At 38.3% G+C, this 17,500-nt stretch overlaps 1 protein-coding gene across 1 annotated transcript in view; it reads left to right on the forward strand.

Annotated features, from left to right (window-relative positions):
- Window positions 1-17,500, forward strand: part of LOC306734935 (dachshund homolog 2-like) — a gene marked incomplete at both ends in the record, with an annotated part of 84,375 nt that overhangs the window by 64,466 nt on the left and 2,409 nt on the right. Inside the window, 8 exons of the mRNA XM_079216348.1 lie at window positions 4,416-4,583; window positions 6,597-6,766; window positions 7,375-7,480; window positions 7,936-8,010; window positions 11,495-11,595; window positions 12,286-12,433; window positions 12,524-12,688; window positions 13,767-13,829. Of these exons, the coding sequence (XP_079072474.1) occupies window positions 4,416-4,583; window positions 6,597-6,766; window positions 7,375-7,480; window positions 7,936-8,010; window positions 11,495-11,595; window positions 12,286-12,433; window positions 12,524-12,688; window positions 13,767-13,829 (996 nt within the window). The remainder of the gene's footprint in view (window positions 1-4,415; window positions 4,584-6,596; window positions 6,767-7,374; window positions 7,481-7,935; window positions 8,011-11,494; window positions 11,596-12,285; window positions 12,434-12,523; window positions 12,689-13,766; window positions 13,830-17,500) is intronic.

Consider the following 17,500-nt stretch of genomic DNA (forward strand, 5'->3'; position numbering starts at 1 on the left):
AATCAATATATAGTTTAGTCTCAAAGTATATGTCTGGAAAATGACCTAAAGCACTAAGTGACATATATAAAAACAAAGACTTAACACACACACACACACACACACACACACACACACACACACACACGTTCCGGGCCACTCCATCTCTGCTGTGTCTGCTTCTCTGAATTATTAAAAAGACAGAAAACAAAAAGCAAAGAGAAAAGAAATGAGAGAGCAATCCTCTCTGTTTCCTCTGTTTCCATCTCCTCCTTTTCTTCAGCTGACCTGGCAAATGGGCTGATAGAGTTACTCTTTTTATTCTCTCTCTCTCTCTCTCGCCCTGTCGTTTTTTATTTATTCCCTCCTGCTCTTCTTCTTTTATTTCATTCAGAGTGTTTTTCCTGCTTCTTTTCATTGTCCGGCCTTGTTTCCTGTGTCAGAGACACTCACACCGGCCTGGGAAACTCCGGCGGACAATAGAGGGAACGAGCGAAGGAGGGAAATAAAGCGAGGGATGACGAGAGAAAGGGATATTTAGGGCGAGAGGGAAAGGGAAAAAGAAAAGATGTGTTCTGGTGTTTGATGGGTGAAAGTCGATCTGAGCGTCGTATCTGTTCTGTGTCTTTTATAAACATGAGAAACAAACACTGAGTGATGGAGACAGATTTATGTGTCAATGGAAACCATATCTTTGTGTTTTTAGTCAGCGAGAGGAAAGGAGAAGGAAGAAAATATAGGAAGAAACAAAGGGAAGAAAAGAAGGAGAGAGAAAGTGAAGAAGAAGATATGGAGCAGCAGTAGAGAGACTTAACTTCAGTAAAAGTACAATTACCACAGTGTAGAAATACTGCGTTACTTCAGTACAAGTATATCAATATAACTAGGAAGGAAGTAACTTTTCTACTATTACATATTCTATTGTGAGATTAATACTTTAGAATTATTACTCGTGCATTCATGGAAAAGCAGGATTTTGCTGTTGTAGTTGGTTGAACTATGGATTATTTCCACATTATTTTCTACATTGATCTCTTGGTTTGGCTTTTTTAATAATAAAAATAATGACAGATAGAAACCTCAACTTTATTAGTATTATTATTTATACATCACTATTGTTAACATTGTTGCTAATACATTAACATTGTTAACATTATAACTAATACATTAACATTATTAACATTGTTGCTTATACATTAACATTGTTAGCAGTATTACTAATACATTAACATTGTTAACATTATTACTTATACATTAGCATTGTTAAAATCATTAATAATACATTAACAGTATTAACATTGTTGCTTATACATTAATATTGTTAACAGTATTACTAATACATTAACATTGTAAACATTATTACTTATACATTAGCATTGTTAAAATCATTAATAATACATTAACATTGTTAACATTGTTGCTTATACATTAACATTGTTAACAGTATTACTAATACATTAACATTGTTAACATTATTACTTATACATTAGCGTTGTTAAAATCATTAATAATACATTAACATTGTTAACATTATTGCTAATACATTAACATTGTTAACATTATTACTAATACATTTACATTGTTAACAGTATTACTAATACATTGACATTGTTAACATTATGACTTATATATTAACATTGTTAACATTATAACTAATACATTAACATTGTTGCTTATACATTAACGTTGTTACTAATACATTAACATTATTAACATTGTTGCTTATACATTAACATTATTAACATCATGACCTATACATTAACATTGTTCCTAATGCATTAACATTATTAACATTGTTCACATTGTTGCTTATACATTAACATTATAACTAATACATACACATTATTAACATTGTTACTAATACATTAACATTGTTAACATTATAACTAATACATTAACATTGTTAACCTTATAACTAATACATTAACATTGTTGACAGTGTTACTAATACATTAACATTGTTAACATTATTACTTATACATCACTATTGTTAACCTTAATGCTAATACATTAACATTGTTAACATTATAACTAATACATTAACATTGTTAACATTGTAACTAATACATTAACATTGTTAACATTATAACTAATACATTAGCATTGTTAACATTGTAACTAATGCATTAACATTGTTAACATTGTAACTAATACATTAACATTGTTAACATTATAACTAATACATTAACATTGTTAACATTGTAACTAATACATTAACATTGTTAACCTTATTGCTAATACATTAACATTGTTAACATTATTGCTAATACATTAACATTGTTAACCTTATTGCTAATACATAAACAATAACACCAATAAAACATTAAAACATTATTTTCTCCTAAACCTAACTAAGTAGTGAGTTGTTTTCTGTGATGACTGAATTTTATTTTTAAACAGTATGCATGTAACGAGCAGAAATGGACTTTTCGTAGAACATCTAAGCTGTGGTTTATCAATGTGCTGAACCAGGAAGTTAACGCCACATCGGTTCCCAACAACTAAAAACAATGGGATTTTCAAATTGACATTGTTTGGGGTATTATTGCAGAAAAAAATCTCAAAGTTTATGATACATTCACATTCATCAATACATTCTTTACAAATTAACACCACTTTTATGATTTTTCAAGTGTGAATCCAACCAGAAGTAAAGAGCTAACGTTAGCCTATAAGGGAGCTACACACGGTCACATGACTTCACGTCAGCACCACCAAATGAAAGGAGGGCGTTTAGTTCCTCTTTTAGAAACGATTTTAAATCCTGCAGAACATTCTAAACTCAGCAGAAGGAGTTTTTATTGATATATTTTATATCGTAGAACGCTAAAAACATTAAAATCTCTCCAGCTTGTTTTAACTGCAGCTCGTATTCCAGACGTCTGACGCATTCAAAGAACACATCGACCTTCATGAGTTTCGTTTCCATCCACTTGAAGCTCAATTTTAACCTGAATTATCAACAAAAAAGGAAATTTGAATTAATGAATTGATTATTCCTTCTACCACTGTTATGCAAACATAAGGTTAGCTGATAAAACTGTAGGTGGCGCTAACTCTCCAATTGGGATCCATTAATTAAAGAAATACAGAAGAAGAGATGACTTGCTTTCAAAGAGGTGGACGCCAAAACACCTGAAGAGTGAGAGAGAGAGAGAGAGAAGGAGAGAGAGAGAGAGAGAAGGAGAGAGATGGACGGAAATACAAACAAAAAAATGTGTAAAAAAACAATGAAAGAGAGAGAAAAAAACGTGAGGAAGGAGAGAGAATAAAAGAGAGGCAGCGAAGGAGAGGACAAGGCCAAGGGAGAAATAAGAGAGAGAGAGAGAGAGAGAGAGAGAGAGAGAGAACATCTGCCCATCTGTTTATACTTCTTTTCTTCCCTGGTGTAAATGGCAGAGGGGATGAGGCCCAGCTGTCATCTACACACACACACACACACACACACACACACACACACACACACACACACACACACACACACACACACAGCGCAGGGAGTTCAGTAGGCAATAATAGAGAGAGACGGTTGCTAATTCAAACTAATGGAGGGAGATGAAGATGGATGAGAGAGGGAACAGGGGAGCAGAGAGAGAGACGTGTTGGGCGAGAGAGGCAGCGTTACACCGGGGGAGAGAGAGAGAGAGAGAGAGAGAGAGCATGGGATGAAGGTGTGAAGAGAAGAAGTGATTGTTTTACTCATTTTCTGATGAGGATCTTTGATCATGATCAAAAGGTCGTGTTTACTGACAATATAACGCATTTATCAATTATATTATAGAATAAACTCTGTTTGTAAGGATCTTAGTTTACAACAATTTAAATACTTATATTGACAAATCATCTCAAAGAGAACTTTAAGTTATAATATTATATACAAATGGATCTGTTGCAGAGAGCCAAATAAGCTTTTCATGTAATAGCGAAACTCCATTTGTATTTTTATTTTTTTCTATGATATTTTCACTCAGATCTGTATTTTGTTTTTGGATTCATTACATTTTTACGAGAAAATATGTTTTCACGGCAACTTAAAATAGATATTAAAACATGAGTTATGACCTGTTTATGTATAATTAAACAATGTCTCATTAAAACTACTAATATTAAGATTTATTTTTATTCAAAGGAAATGTTTAACTCAAAAACAATCATCTCATAATCATTTGAATTGTGTGTTTTTATTCAAATGACCACATTTTATTTTTTTATGGCTTATTTTTATTAAGTTCAGGTTTCAGAATATGTATTGAACAAAAGGTATCAGAACGTCTCCATCCCATAATGTCCCGTGAACCAGAAGGTGTAATATGTAGCAGGTGGATCTGCCCTGCGTATGTTTTATATAACAAAAAAACGTTGATTATGACGCTGAAAAGTCCCGTTTTCCGCCTGGAGCCTGAACGTCGGCCCTCTGCGTGTGTGTGTGCACCCAGGTGGGAGCGAGTGTTCCTGGGATAAGGAGCGTCTGACCAGCCCCCCTGTTGGAGCCCACTGCGGAGGACCTGGAGGGGGCGGGGCTCCCGGAGGAGGCGGGAGGGGGCCGTCCCTCGGAGCTGTCAATCAACAGCAACTCCAGCAGCAGCAACAGCTCCTGGCCAACAGTGAGTACACAAACTGTATGTCCAAACAGACACACTGCACGGGAGGACACACACACACACACACACACACACACACACACATACAGAGTGTGTGTGTGTGTTTTAAAGGGGTGGCAATATTTGTTAATGTACACCATTTAATCTGTTCCCATCTCCCGTATTAACACTCCGCCTGGATTAATCAGCACACACTCTACTAAATGACTCAATTCATCAACACCGCACACACACACACACACACACACACACACACACACACACACACACATATTGACAGACAAGCAAAAACAAACAAACACACTCATGTTCGCTCTTTTTCTTATTGCAGAAGTAATGTGTTTGCGCACACACACACACACACACACACACACACACACACACACACACACACACACACACACTGGGCAGCGGGAGGCGACAAACACTCACATTGATTATTCTATCACTTCAGTCGTCACGACAACAGCAATCAGTGTTATTGTTTCATTGGAATGAAAGCAGCCGCTTCCATCTTCTGTGTGTGTGTGTGTGTGTGTGTGTGTGTGTGTGTGTGTGTGTGTTTGTTTTTGACAGCTGAGGCGACTTCTCTCAAGAGTGAACATCTTGGGGGAGTATGCCTTTGAAAATGGGGGGAGAGGAGGGAGGAGGGCTATTTTAAGGTCAAGCGGGGGTCTGAGGCCAGGGGTCAAAGGTCAAGGTTATGCTTTTAGGAGGTTCAGCGTTAATGGACAAATTAAAGTAGACGGAACGTCCTGTGTGTGTGTGTGTGTGTGTGTGTGTGTGTGTGTGTGTGTGTCACAGGCCTGACAGCAGCAGTCTGAAAAAGAGAGGAAGAGAGGAGTAAGGAAAAGGAGGCAAAGAGAGGGATGGAGGAAGGAGAGAGGTGAAAAAAGGAAGATGAAGATGAAACAGGAAGTGAAAACGCAAAAGAGGGCAACAGAAAAACAGAGAAATTAGAGAGAAAAAACGTCAACGTCGCCCTCCTTTTTCTCTCTCGCCTCATCACCCTTTCACCCCTCCGACCTCCAGATCCTCACCTCTCTTCCCCTCCCTCTCTTCACCTCTCCCTCTCTTCCCCTCCCTCCCTTTTGCTTTGTCAACTTTTATTAGCGAGACGCTTGACGGCGGGGTGACACCTCTCCCTCTCTCTCTCTGCTCAAGGTTAAGTTCAGCGCCAGTTCACGGGCGCCATGCGGCCGCTGTGTTAGCACCGCCGACCCGAGGCTGAGCGCGTTGAAGTCAAACAGTGGGACAATGTAGCGGAAACAATGTAGATGAAACAATGTAGATGAAACAATGTATATGAAACAATGTAGATGAAACATTGTATATGAAACAATGTAGATGAAACATTGTATATGAAACAATGTAGATGAAACAATGTAGATGACACATTGTAGATGAAACAATGTAGATGAAACAATGTAGATGACACATTGTAGATGAAACAATGTAGATGAAACAATGTATATGGAACATTGTATATGAAACAATGTAGATGAAACAATGTAGATGAAACAATGTAGATGAAACGTATATGAAACAATGTAGATGAAACGTATATGAAACAATGTAGATGACACATTGTAGATGAAACAATGTAGATGAAACGTATATGAAACAATGTAGATGACACATTGTAGATGAAACAATGTAGATGACACATTGTATATGAAACAATGTAGATGAAACGTATATGAAACAATGTAAATGACACATTGTAGATGAAACAATGTAGATGAAACAATGTAGATGACACATTGTATATGACACAATGTAGATGAAACAATGTAGATGAAAAACAATGTGGCGTCGACGGTCAACAACGTTGTGTCAACAGTTTTTACTGAAAAAACGAGCAAGATTTTGAGAAGAAAAACTACGTAAAACAGAAAAAAAAGACTTTTCCATTTCAAAAAGTATTTCCTGTGTTTGGTAACGTCTCTCTCCCCCTCTCTCTCTCTCTCTCTCTCTCTCTCTCTCTCTCTCTCTTCCTCCTCTCCCCCCTCTCAGGGTTGGACCTCCCCTTCATGATGATGCCCCACCCCCTGCTGCCCATGGGGCTTCCTCCGGCCTCGGTAGCGATGGCCATGTCGCAGATGAACCACCTCAACACCATCGCCAACATGGCCGCCGCGGCCCAGCAGATACACACTCACGTGCACCGGGCGCCGGTCATCAAGGTACAACACACACACACACACACACACACACAAACACACAATCTTCTACACACTCTTTAAAAAAAGTAAAAGACAACCACAAAGGATCCCAGTAGGTTCCTTGAGGAACTCCTCAATAGATTAGAAGATTAGATTCCACTTTATCGTAATTGCTAAAAGCAGTAATATAAAATATATATATAGAGAAATTAGAATCAACTGAGCGGTAAAAAGCCATACTTTTATTTAAAGCATGTTTTTACATGAAGCTCACAGTAGCTTAGCATAGATTGCTAGCTGGTCTATCTTTACACTTTTAACTGAAAAAAAGTGTTGCAAGTGTTGCATTTATTCTTCACAAATCCAGATGAGTAAATAAAAACAAACAAAAGATGAATTATATCACGTGTGTCGTTTTTTATTTCATGTGTTGATCATTTATTTATTTCCATGATACATATGGTAACCATATTTAAACCCCAAATGATTCACTCAGATCTTTAATCAATGCACTTATTTACACCTCTCTCTCTCTCTCTCTCTCTCTCTCTCCCTCTCTCTTTCTCTCTCTCTCTCTCCCTCTCTCTCTCTCCCTCTCTATCTCTCTCTCTCTCTCTCTCTCTCTCCAGGAGAGAGTGTGTGACAGTCCCTCTCTCTCTCCATCTGTTGATGAGACCAACACTCCAATGCAGTCGCAGCCCAGCAGCTCGGCCTCCAGCTCGCCCGAAAGACTTGGTACACACACACACACACACACACACACACACACACACACACACACACTCTATGACAAAACCCTGCAGTAGTTCAGAGCCGTAACGCTTCATCAATTAGTCGATGGACGGAACATTTTTCAGCGACTATTTTATAATAGTTTGAATCCATTTTTTATTTTCTCACATTTTGCATTCCAAATAACTGACTGATTGATTACTGACAAAATACCAGATTGATCGGTAAAGAAAACATGAGTTAGTCGACTGAAGCTCATCAGAGATCTAAACTCATCGATGAAATATATTTATATATTTATGTTTCAGCCTCTCAGATGTGTATATTTGACCTTTTATTTAATATTCTATCATACTGAACGGACAAAACACTTTCGGAAATTGTCTTTTTTCTCACACACACACACACACACACACACACACACACACACTCACTCACTGCTCTTTCTCTTTCAACAGGATTGGTGTCAGCGGATGCAGATGTTGGACTGACCAACCCGGCTGCACCCATCAAGAAAATAACAAAGGACAAAGGTTGGACCACACACACACACACACACACACACACACACACACACACACACACACACACACACTCGTATATAAGTGTTACCCTCCTTAATCTAAACTTTCACCCATTTCGTTTTGACAACTGACAAATTGTCCTCACTTAAAGGTATTTCCTTATCTACTGTATTTACACACACACACACACACACACACACACAGACACACACATGCGAGCACAAAGACACTGAGTGAACAGACACACAAACAGAGAAACAGAAGCGTCAGGATGTTCAGCCCCTCCTATTGATCACCTGTCTCTCAGCCATCAATCAGAGGGATGAAGGAGGGAGGCAGAGATAGATAGAAGGAGGGAGGAGGTGAGGCTAAGTGAAGGAGGCATGGCTAAAAGGGGTCAAGAGGTCACCCACTAAAAGCATGCGGGGCCTCTCCTCCCTCCATCACTCTCTCAGTACTCACACGTTCTGTCCTGCAGCCTCTTCCTCGCTCTCCTCACCTCTGTTCCTCTTCGTCAGCTCTATCGATCAATAACTCTCCGCTCCTCCTTTTTAAAGAAGAGGAGAGGAAGGAGTGTCCTCTCCTCTTCTTCTCTGGGTGTCACACGGGGAGTCGGGGTGTCACAGACTTCCTCTTCTTCTCTGGGTGTCACACGGGGAGTCGGGGTGTCACAGACTTCCTCTTCTCTATGAATGATATTCATGTGATGAAACTTGGACGTTGTTTTATTTTCCATCTCCCAGAGCAGATCAATACATGTGAAGAGTGAAGACTTTATGTTTCCAGGAATGAACTCAAGACACGTTGGAGCTCTCTGTCTTTCTGCTGCGCTTCTTCCTAACCTTTTCTTTGGGGCTCTTGGTTCTGCTTTTGGTTTGATTGAGTCGTCTAAAAGAACGAAGCTTTTCTTTCACGTTACATCTGGTGACGGTCAATAAAGAGGATGTTAGAGTTCTTATGACTTAAAGTGAAGGCCGGAAGATATATCTCAGATATCACCTCATGGTCATTTAATTAAGTCTTCATGGAATAAACACATGCTTTTATAATCTTGTGTGAATATTAAGTGTTTTATATATATATATATATATATATATATATATTATATATATATATATATATATATATATATTGTTGAAGTTTTTTATATATATATATAGATATATTTATATCTATATATATATATAACACTTAATATTCACACAAAATGTTTTGCTTATTATATACATGTATATATATATATATATAATAGTATATAATACATATATATATATATATATTAATATATATATATATATATATTAATATATATAAAACACTTCAAAATACTTTTCATGTGTGTATATATTTATGTATATATATATATATATATACATATATACATATATATATATATATATATGTATATATGTATTTATATATATATACATATATTATTTTCTTTCTGACAGAAATTTGAAAGCATCAGAAATCTTAAACTATATTGAAATATGTTTAAATATGTAATGATGGAAACATCAGAGATGAGGCCGTTATGACTGAACAGAAGTACTCCAGCTCCCAGGTATTACTAGTTCCTGCTAGTACTTTAGCTAGTACTAGGCAGTACTCATCGCACATGATGCTGTATTTATATCTATAAACGGTATTAAAGACACAGAAAAGTGTTTCCTGCTCATTTCGAGGGAGAATAGCGTTAACCTAACTCATAACATTTATTTATTAGTAATATTTACCCCCTTCCTCCTAAAATGTATTTTTCAAAATAAAAGCATTTGATTGGCTTTCATTCAAACATAACTCTTCAGTGTTTACTCCTCCCTCCCCTTCCTCTTTTTAATCCTCTCTCTTTTCTTTCTTTAATCTTTTAAACGCTCCCTCCTTCCTCTCTGGATTCTCCCCTCACCTCCACTCCTCCATGGGTTTCTTTCTTTCTTCATCTCATCACAGTTTTCTCCGGACAGAAACATGAGGAGAAGAGAAACAGGAAGTGAAACAGTGGAGAGATTAAAGACGCTCTTTGGGGCAAATTAGTGATTTTTGGGGCAATAAAAATTAATCAGAATCATGTTTATTGGCCAAGTATGTGAAGGAATTTAATGTTTTTTATTGCTCTCACATTATTATACTTTCAGCTCAAAACAAAAGGAGAAAAACAAACACAATACATGTATATATGCATATATATATATATATATATATATAATTGAGGATCGATTGAGGGGAAAACTTCAGTTAGTAAAGAACAAGAAAGACGGAAAGAAAAAAGGAGAAATGACGAAGGTTGTAACGATGAAGACGAGGAGAGAGAGAACACGTGTGAAAGTGGAGAAAAGGTGACGAAGAAAGACTCAAGAGGGAGGAAAGGTGTGTATGGATGAAGTGGCAGATAGGGGATGGTGTGTGTGTGTGTGTGTGTGTGTGTGTGTGTGTGTGTGTGTGTTAGAGTGCATCTTAATCAGCGTTAATTTCACAGCAGAGTTAACCCAGTTGTCAGTGAGTTAGGCATTAAGGGCTGATCAGACACTGTGACGCACACACACACACACACACACACACACACACACACACACACACACTCACACTCACACACACACACACACATAGACGCACACAAATCAAGGATGTCTTTAATCCTTGCCAATTAGCACCACACACGATTGTCTGAATACTAACGACCTCTACGTGCGTGTGTGTGTGTGCGTGTGTGCGTGTGTGTGTGTGTGTGTGTCTGTGTGTAATTGATTTCTCTGACGCTGCTTCGTTGCCTCTCATACTTTAGTAAACATCAACATTTCATAAACTTGGCTGGAGGCTCTTGGCGGCGTGTCGCTGATGAAAAACATCTCTGAGCGCATCGCTCTGTTTTGGCTCTTAAAGGGACAGTACGAGGTGTTAAACACTCTTATCTGTTCAATTCAATTAAAGTAGTAATAATAAGTAATCATTTTAATTCGTGGCGTACTTTTTATAAAACATAAAGAAATCAAAATATTTATAATAACAGAGGTATATTATTATTATTACCATGTCAAAAGAAAGTAGCTTCTAGTTATTTAGATTTTTGTATTTTGTTTAGGGACTGTACTTATTATTATTGTCATTATGATATACAACGTCACAAAAAAAGTCATTCAAATTAATAATGTCATTAAAAAGTATATTGTATTATATATTATATCATCTAAATGTCCCAAAAAGCCAAAGTATGGTATGTCATAAAATAATTCATATTATCTTGTGTCATAAAAATGTCATTTAATGTTAAAGGATGTCACAAAAGAGGAATAAAGAAAGTCATCGTAAATATGTCATAGTCTCACGTGTCAGATAGAAATGTCACAAAAGGTAATTGTATATTTCGTCATATAAAACATACTTGTATAGTGTGTGCCATGAAAATGAAAACTTGACACCAAATGTTGCCATATTCTATAAAAAGTCAAGAGCAAAGTGTGTAATAAATGTGTAATAAATGTGTTATTGTTCACAGACGAGTCCTCGCTGGGTCAGGCCCTGCCCCCTGGCTTCCCGGCTCCGTTCCTATTCGCTGACGGCTTGTCGTCAGTGGAGACCCTCCTCACCAACATACAGGTGAGATCACGGCTCTGGTACCATGTCAGAACTACGAGGATTATTGATCAACACTATTCTATCACATTATTTATTGTAATCGTGGTTCTCTGTCATATTTAAGACATTTAGTCGATGTCAATTATGAAAAATATCCATAAAATCTGGTTTATTGCCAAGTACAATGCATTTTCCTTGTGTATGACAATAAATCCTGTCAGAGAAAATACAAATAAACACGCATAAATCTTAATATATAACAGAAATGTACAATAAAAAATATGTAAACGTAAAAACAGCATTAAAGATTACATAACTAATAGATTTTAAGGATGATCCATGAAAATACAAGCACACAATAATACACATGGAGCTAATTAACAAGTCTTGTGTACTCTTCATATTTATTTCATAACTTTTTTGAAACCTACTAATTTCTCCATATTTGTCCAAAAAGCTGTGCGGGTCATGTTGTGAAACTTATTATTGGACTTCACTGCTCATGACACGTTCGTTATTACAGTAAAATATGCAGTATTATGGGTAAAAAATATATTAAAACAGCAAATATTAAAACTTGATCCCTATCAATAAGAAAATCTGTTACAAATTCGGCTTCATCATCTGCATATTGTCACACATTGACCTGTAACCTCCTCCTCCTCCTCCTCCTACTCCTCCTCCTCTTCCTCCTCCTCCTCCTCCTCCCAGGGCCTGCTGAAGGTCGCGGTGGAGAACGCCCGGGTTCAGGACAAACATATCCAGGCGGAGAAGAGGGAGCTGAAGATGGAGCTCTACAGAGAACGAGAGATGAGAGAGAGCCTCGAGCGGCAGCTCACCTCCGAGCTCCAGAGCAGAGGTCCGGACCAACGCCACCAAACACACATCTGAACGACGGCGCCCGGTCCTTTCTTTCCACTCGTGATCACGTCTCTTCTTCCTCCCGCAGCCTCCATCCAGAAGCGTCTGAAGAAGGAGAAGAAGGCCAAGAGGAAGCTGCAGGAGGCGCTGGAGTTCGAGTCCAAGAGGCGGGAGCGAGTGGAGGTCATGAAGCACTCGTCCTCGTCCTCCCCGTCTCCGGAGCCGCTGCACGCCGCCAACAACAACCAGAACGGTACGGCGGACGCTTTGGTTCCAACCCCTTTTTCCTGCTCTTTGTTTCCCTGCACTGTCCTCGTTGTTTTGTATCGTTCAAACAACCAAACTTGTTGCTTCAGATTGGATCATTTCAATTGTTTTTTTTCAGTTTTGCATGTTTCTTTCTGCAGTTCTTTCTCCTCCCCTTTTCTGTTTTTTTGTTGATGTTGTTCTTCTTTGACTTAAACGTTCTCTTCTGGAAAATGAGGACATCTTTTGAACACATTGAGAACAGAATCTGCAAATTAGCGATAGTATAAATATTTACCAGTTGGAATCTGGCGGCAATCTCTGGTTTTAGTGAGTGAAGCCATGCCGAAGTATTTTAAAACCTGTGACTCCTCTGGTTGTATAGAAGTATATGCTTCATGTGTTAAAGCTGCATTCTCTCTCCTGACCACCAGGGGGTGACTCATCTGGTTGTATAGAAGTCTATATAAATGACTCCTCTGGTTGTATAGAAGTATATGCTTCATGTGTTAAAGCTGCATTATCTCTCCTGACCACCAGGGGGTGACTCATCTGGTTGTATAGAAGTATATGCTTCATGTGTTAAAGCTGCATTCTCTCTCCTGACCACCAGGGGGTGACTCCTCTGGTTGTATAGAAGTCTATATAAATGACTCTACTTCTCTTGATGTATTCCCTCAGTAAACATTGTAAACATGAGTTTATGTCTCAATCTCTAGTTTCAAGTCTTCTTCAATACAGCATGATGTTCATTTAGTAAATTATAACTTAATAACATAATATTATAGATCCACTAACAGCTCAGTTGAAGTGTTTTGAGGATTCACACCAAGAGAAACAAACTAAATCAGAGGTTCCCAACCTGTGGTCCAGGCCCCCCCAGATTAATATTAATATCAGTCTTACACTCATGAAACACTTTATCCCTCCAAAAGAATAATCATCTGGACAAATAATCGTGTTTGTGGCTTTAAAAAAAACGAAAATCCAATGATGTCCTTGACCTGCTCTCAGTTACAACGAGCCGCTCGTTGTTTCATTGGCCGACCCACTGAGACGCTTCTTGTCTTTGTGTGTCGCACCAGACGCTGCAGCCGAGGATAAACCAGAGCTTAATGGAAACCAGCAAGACAACGGCGCTGTGCAAGGTACCTGCACACACACACACACAAAACATTAAAAAAATATCATAAAACTCACTCAGATGCACTAATAGTTGCAGAGTCATGCTGACACACACACACACACACACACACACACACACACACACACACACACACACACACACACACCACATATTAACAGATTTGACTCTATACACAAGTGTGTTCAAAGCAGAGTTACAAGTTTGTAGACACACACACATGGTAGGCATATGTGTGTGTGTGTGTGTGTGTGTGTGTGTGTGTGTGTGTGTGTGTGTGTGTGTGTGTGTGTGTTGGGGCCCAGGCGAGATTAGTGGAGACATTAAGCAGACACAGAGACACCGTGGCCTCCCTTTGATGTTCACCTTATCAGACACACATGTGAGTGTGTGGAAATATTTCATTGAGCTCATGTCAGTGTGAAAATTTGTGTGTGTGTTTTTAAGTTGTGCGTTTGTGCTCGAGGACCAAGTTGTAAAACACACATTTTTTTTGGAGGAAGGTGAGATGTTCTGGAGAGTAAAGGCATTTTGGGAAAAGCGACTGATGACATATTTCTGTAAAGTGGAGACGTGGAAGTGGAAACACAAAATATAGTGAATGAAGACATTTTAAGGAAGTGAGGACACTTGTATAGTGAGTGCAGTTTAGTTTACTAAATATAAAGTCGTAGAATAGTTGTTATGTCACGGGAAGTTCCATGAAAAGTTTTCAAAAAGTCATCATAGAGCATGTGATAAATATGCCATTAAAGGTCATTAAGATGTCATAGCATAGTATGGCCTAGACATGTCACGAAAAGGTATGAATGTTGGAACATTTCATGAAAAAAGTCACAGAATAATATGTCCAAAAAGTCATTAAAAAGCCTTTGTATAGCATAAATATATAATATGCAGTATGTCAAAACCTCTGTGAAAAAAGGGTAATAGTATGGCAATAATAAAGTCACATAATAATATGTCCAAAAAGTCATTAAAAAGCCTTTGTATAGCATAAATATATAATATGCAGTATGTCAAAACCTCTGTGAAAAAAGGGTAATAGTATGGCAATAATAAAGTCACATAATAATATGTCCAAAAAGTCATAAAACGGCCGTTGCATAGCATACATATGTAATATAGTATACTGTCAGTGGCGGGCCGTGCATTTTCTACCTGAGCCTTCTGTGCCGTCTGATATCGTTTACATAAATACACGTATGACGGGACGCTGCGTCATTAACGGACAATGCATGTTCACGTCAACAAGAACACAAAGAAGCAGTCACATTTATTTATAACAAAACATGACAAAACAATCCAACAAAACTGCCGCACTAAAACATAGCACACTCAAGAGAACAAGCCACGATCAGAAGGAATGATATTAACCATATCATAATAAACCATAGACACATTAACACAATGCTACTGCAGATGTAAAAACACAGAAAGCACTCACTTAAAGACAAAGTCCATCCTCCTCTCTTTGTTAACAAACAGTTAACAGTTCAATGACGCGTTGTACAGTTTATTGCTGCGCTTCAGTTCCAGTAATAGCTCCTTCTGGATGGCCATGGACCAGTGAGGACAGTCGAGCCTCCCAGTTGCATTTCTGCAATACGTTTCCATGCGTTTTAGGGCTGAAAATGTCCGCTCGACAGTGGCAGTCGATATTGGGATGGTCACCGCCAAACGTGTCCATAACCCTCCATGAGAAATGTGTTGTCAGTAAATCCGCTACCAAGTCTGTTTCTCCTCCTCCATTGAGTGTTAAAAAAAACTACACCAAGCAAAGCACTAAACAAGTCATGACCTCTCTTGTTTCAACCTAAACTCTTCTTACTACTACTGAGTTCTGCTAGCAGCTAGCTAGCTTTCTGTTGACAGAAGTCACGCTGGCCCACTGACCAATCACAGTGCATGTTAATGCTGACGCCCCCTCACAGGCTCTGGCACGTCAAAGAATACACCCAGCTTGTCAAACTAAAGATCTGATTGGTTGAAGACTATGACAATCAACGATAACGTCCCCATGTACTTTAATCTGCAAAGACTAGAAAGCCTCGGGCCGCTCTTCTTCCAGAGAGACATAGAGGTGAAATCTGATTGGATAAGAGCTCTCCTTAAAAAAAGCTTCAGGCGCTGCAGGCTAGAAGCAGAGCAACAGAGGAAGACAGGAGCTGTGCAATGAGAAAATAAAATAAGAGGGAAAATAATTATAATACATGTAGTGTATTTGTGAAAAACAATTACAAATTATAAAATAGCTATAACTTTATGATTCTGTTTAGGCCAGCAGAGAAGGCTGATATACAGTATGTAAACATCTCTGTGAAAAAAGTTATAGTATATGTCAACAAATTTCAAAATAAAGTTACAGAATAATATGTCCAAAAGGTCATAAAACAGCCTTTGTATAGCATACATATATAATATTTAATATCATGTACAGTATGGCTAAACCTCTGTGAAAAGAGTCATAGTATGTCAATAATAAAGTTACATAATAATGTCAAAAAGCCCTTGTGAAGTGTGTCGTAAAAACTAATGAATTAGGATGTGATAAAAATATTTCTGAATCATCTTTATTGGATAAATGTACTGAACTCGATACAGATAACAAAAATTATAAAAAATATAAATGACCGAACCGCACGGCCATGAATGTGGAAGAAGAGCATCCTCTGATCGGTCCAGAGGGCATGTCTATTAGCTCCGTGCTTTTCAAAATGTTCATAATGAGTGACATCATGTCATGCAATATACTATCATATCATATAATACAATACAATATAATATCACATCATATCATACAATATCATATCATATCTTATCATATCAGAAAGTTCTCCTGTGAAGACGACCGAGTCGTTGTAGCGTTAAAACTCGAAAATTAGGTTAAAGTCACGGACGTTATGCCAATGAGGGTCCTCACAAGTACAGTGTGTGTGTGTGTGTGTGTGTGTGTGTGTTAGTGTGTGTGTGTGTGTGTGTGTGTGTGTGTGTTAGTATGCATGTGTCGTCTCTTTCCACCAGCTGTGCTCAGTCCTCCCTGACATTGAAAACCTTCACTTGAATCAGCGTGTGTATAAATGAATATCTATAGGCACACACACACACACACACACTCTCTGAACCTGTGTGTGTGTGTGTGTGTGTGTGTGTGTGTGTGTGTGTGTGTGTGTGTGTGTGTGTGAGTGTGTGTGCACTCTGTACCTGTAAGTGTGTGTTCCAGTGTGTGTTTGATCCACACTCTGGTGAGACAGGGAACTCTAATTAGCTCTCTCTCCTCTTTAGACCCCTTTTAGATCCTCTCTCTTCTGCAAGCCAAGCACTCCGACACACACACACACACACACACACACACACACACACACACACACACACACACACCTGATTTCATTAATGTTGATTGGCCCAGTAGGACCCCTTTGCTGCCTTGCTCACACACATTGACAAACACACACTCATCCCTCCTGCCATAAAAGCATTTTGCACCTACGGTGGTTTACTAACACACACACACACACACACACACACACACACACACACACACACACACACACACACACACCTCTCCCCTGCCTCCTCTCACCTTCCACACTCTTAATTAACGAGTGAGGAGAAAACTGCTGAATACAAAGAAAGACATCGCATTACAATCTGAGAGAGGGAGAGGAACGAGAA

The sequence above is a fragment of the Taurulus bubalis genome (genome assembly GCF_910589615.1).
Source record: "Taurulus bubalis genome assembly, chromosome: 3".
In the NCBI taxonomy this organism is placed as follows: Eukaryota; Metazoa; Chordata; class Actinopteri; order Perciformes; family Cottidae; genus Taurulus; species Taurulus bubalis.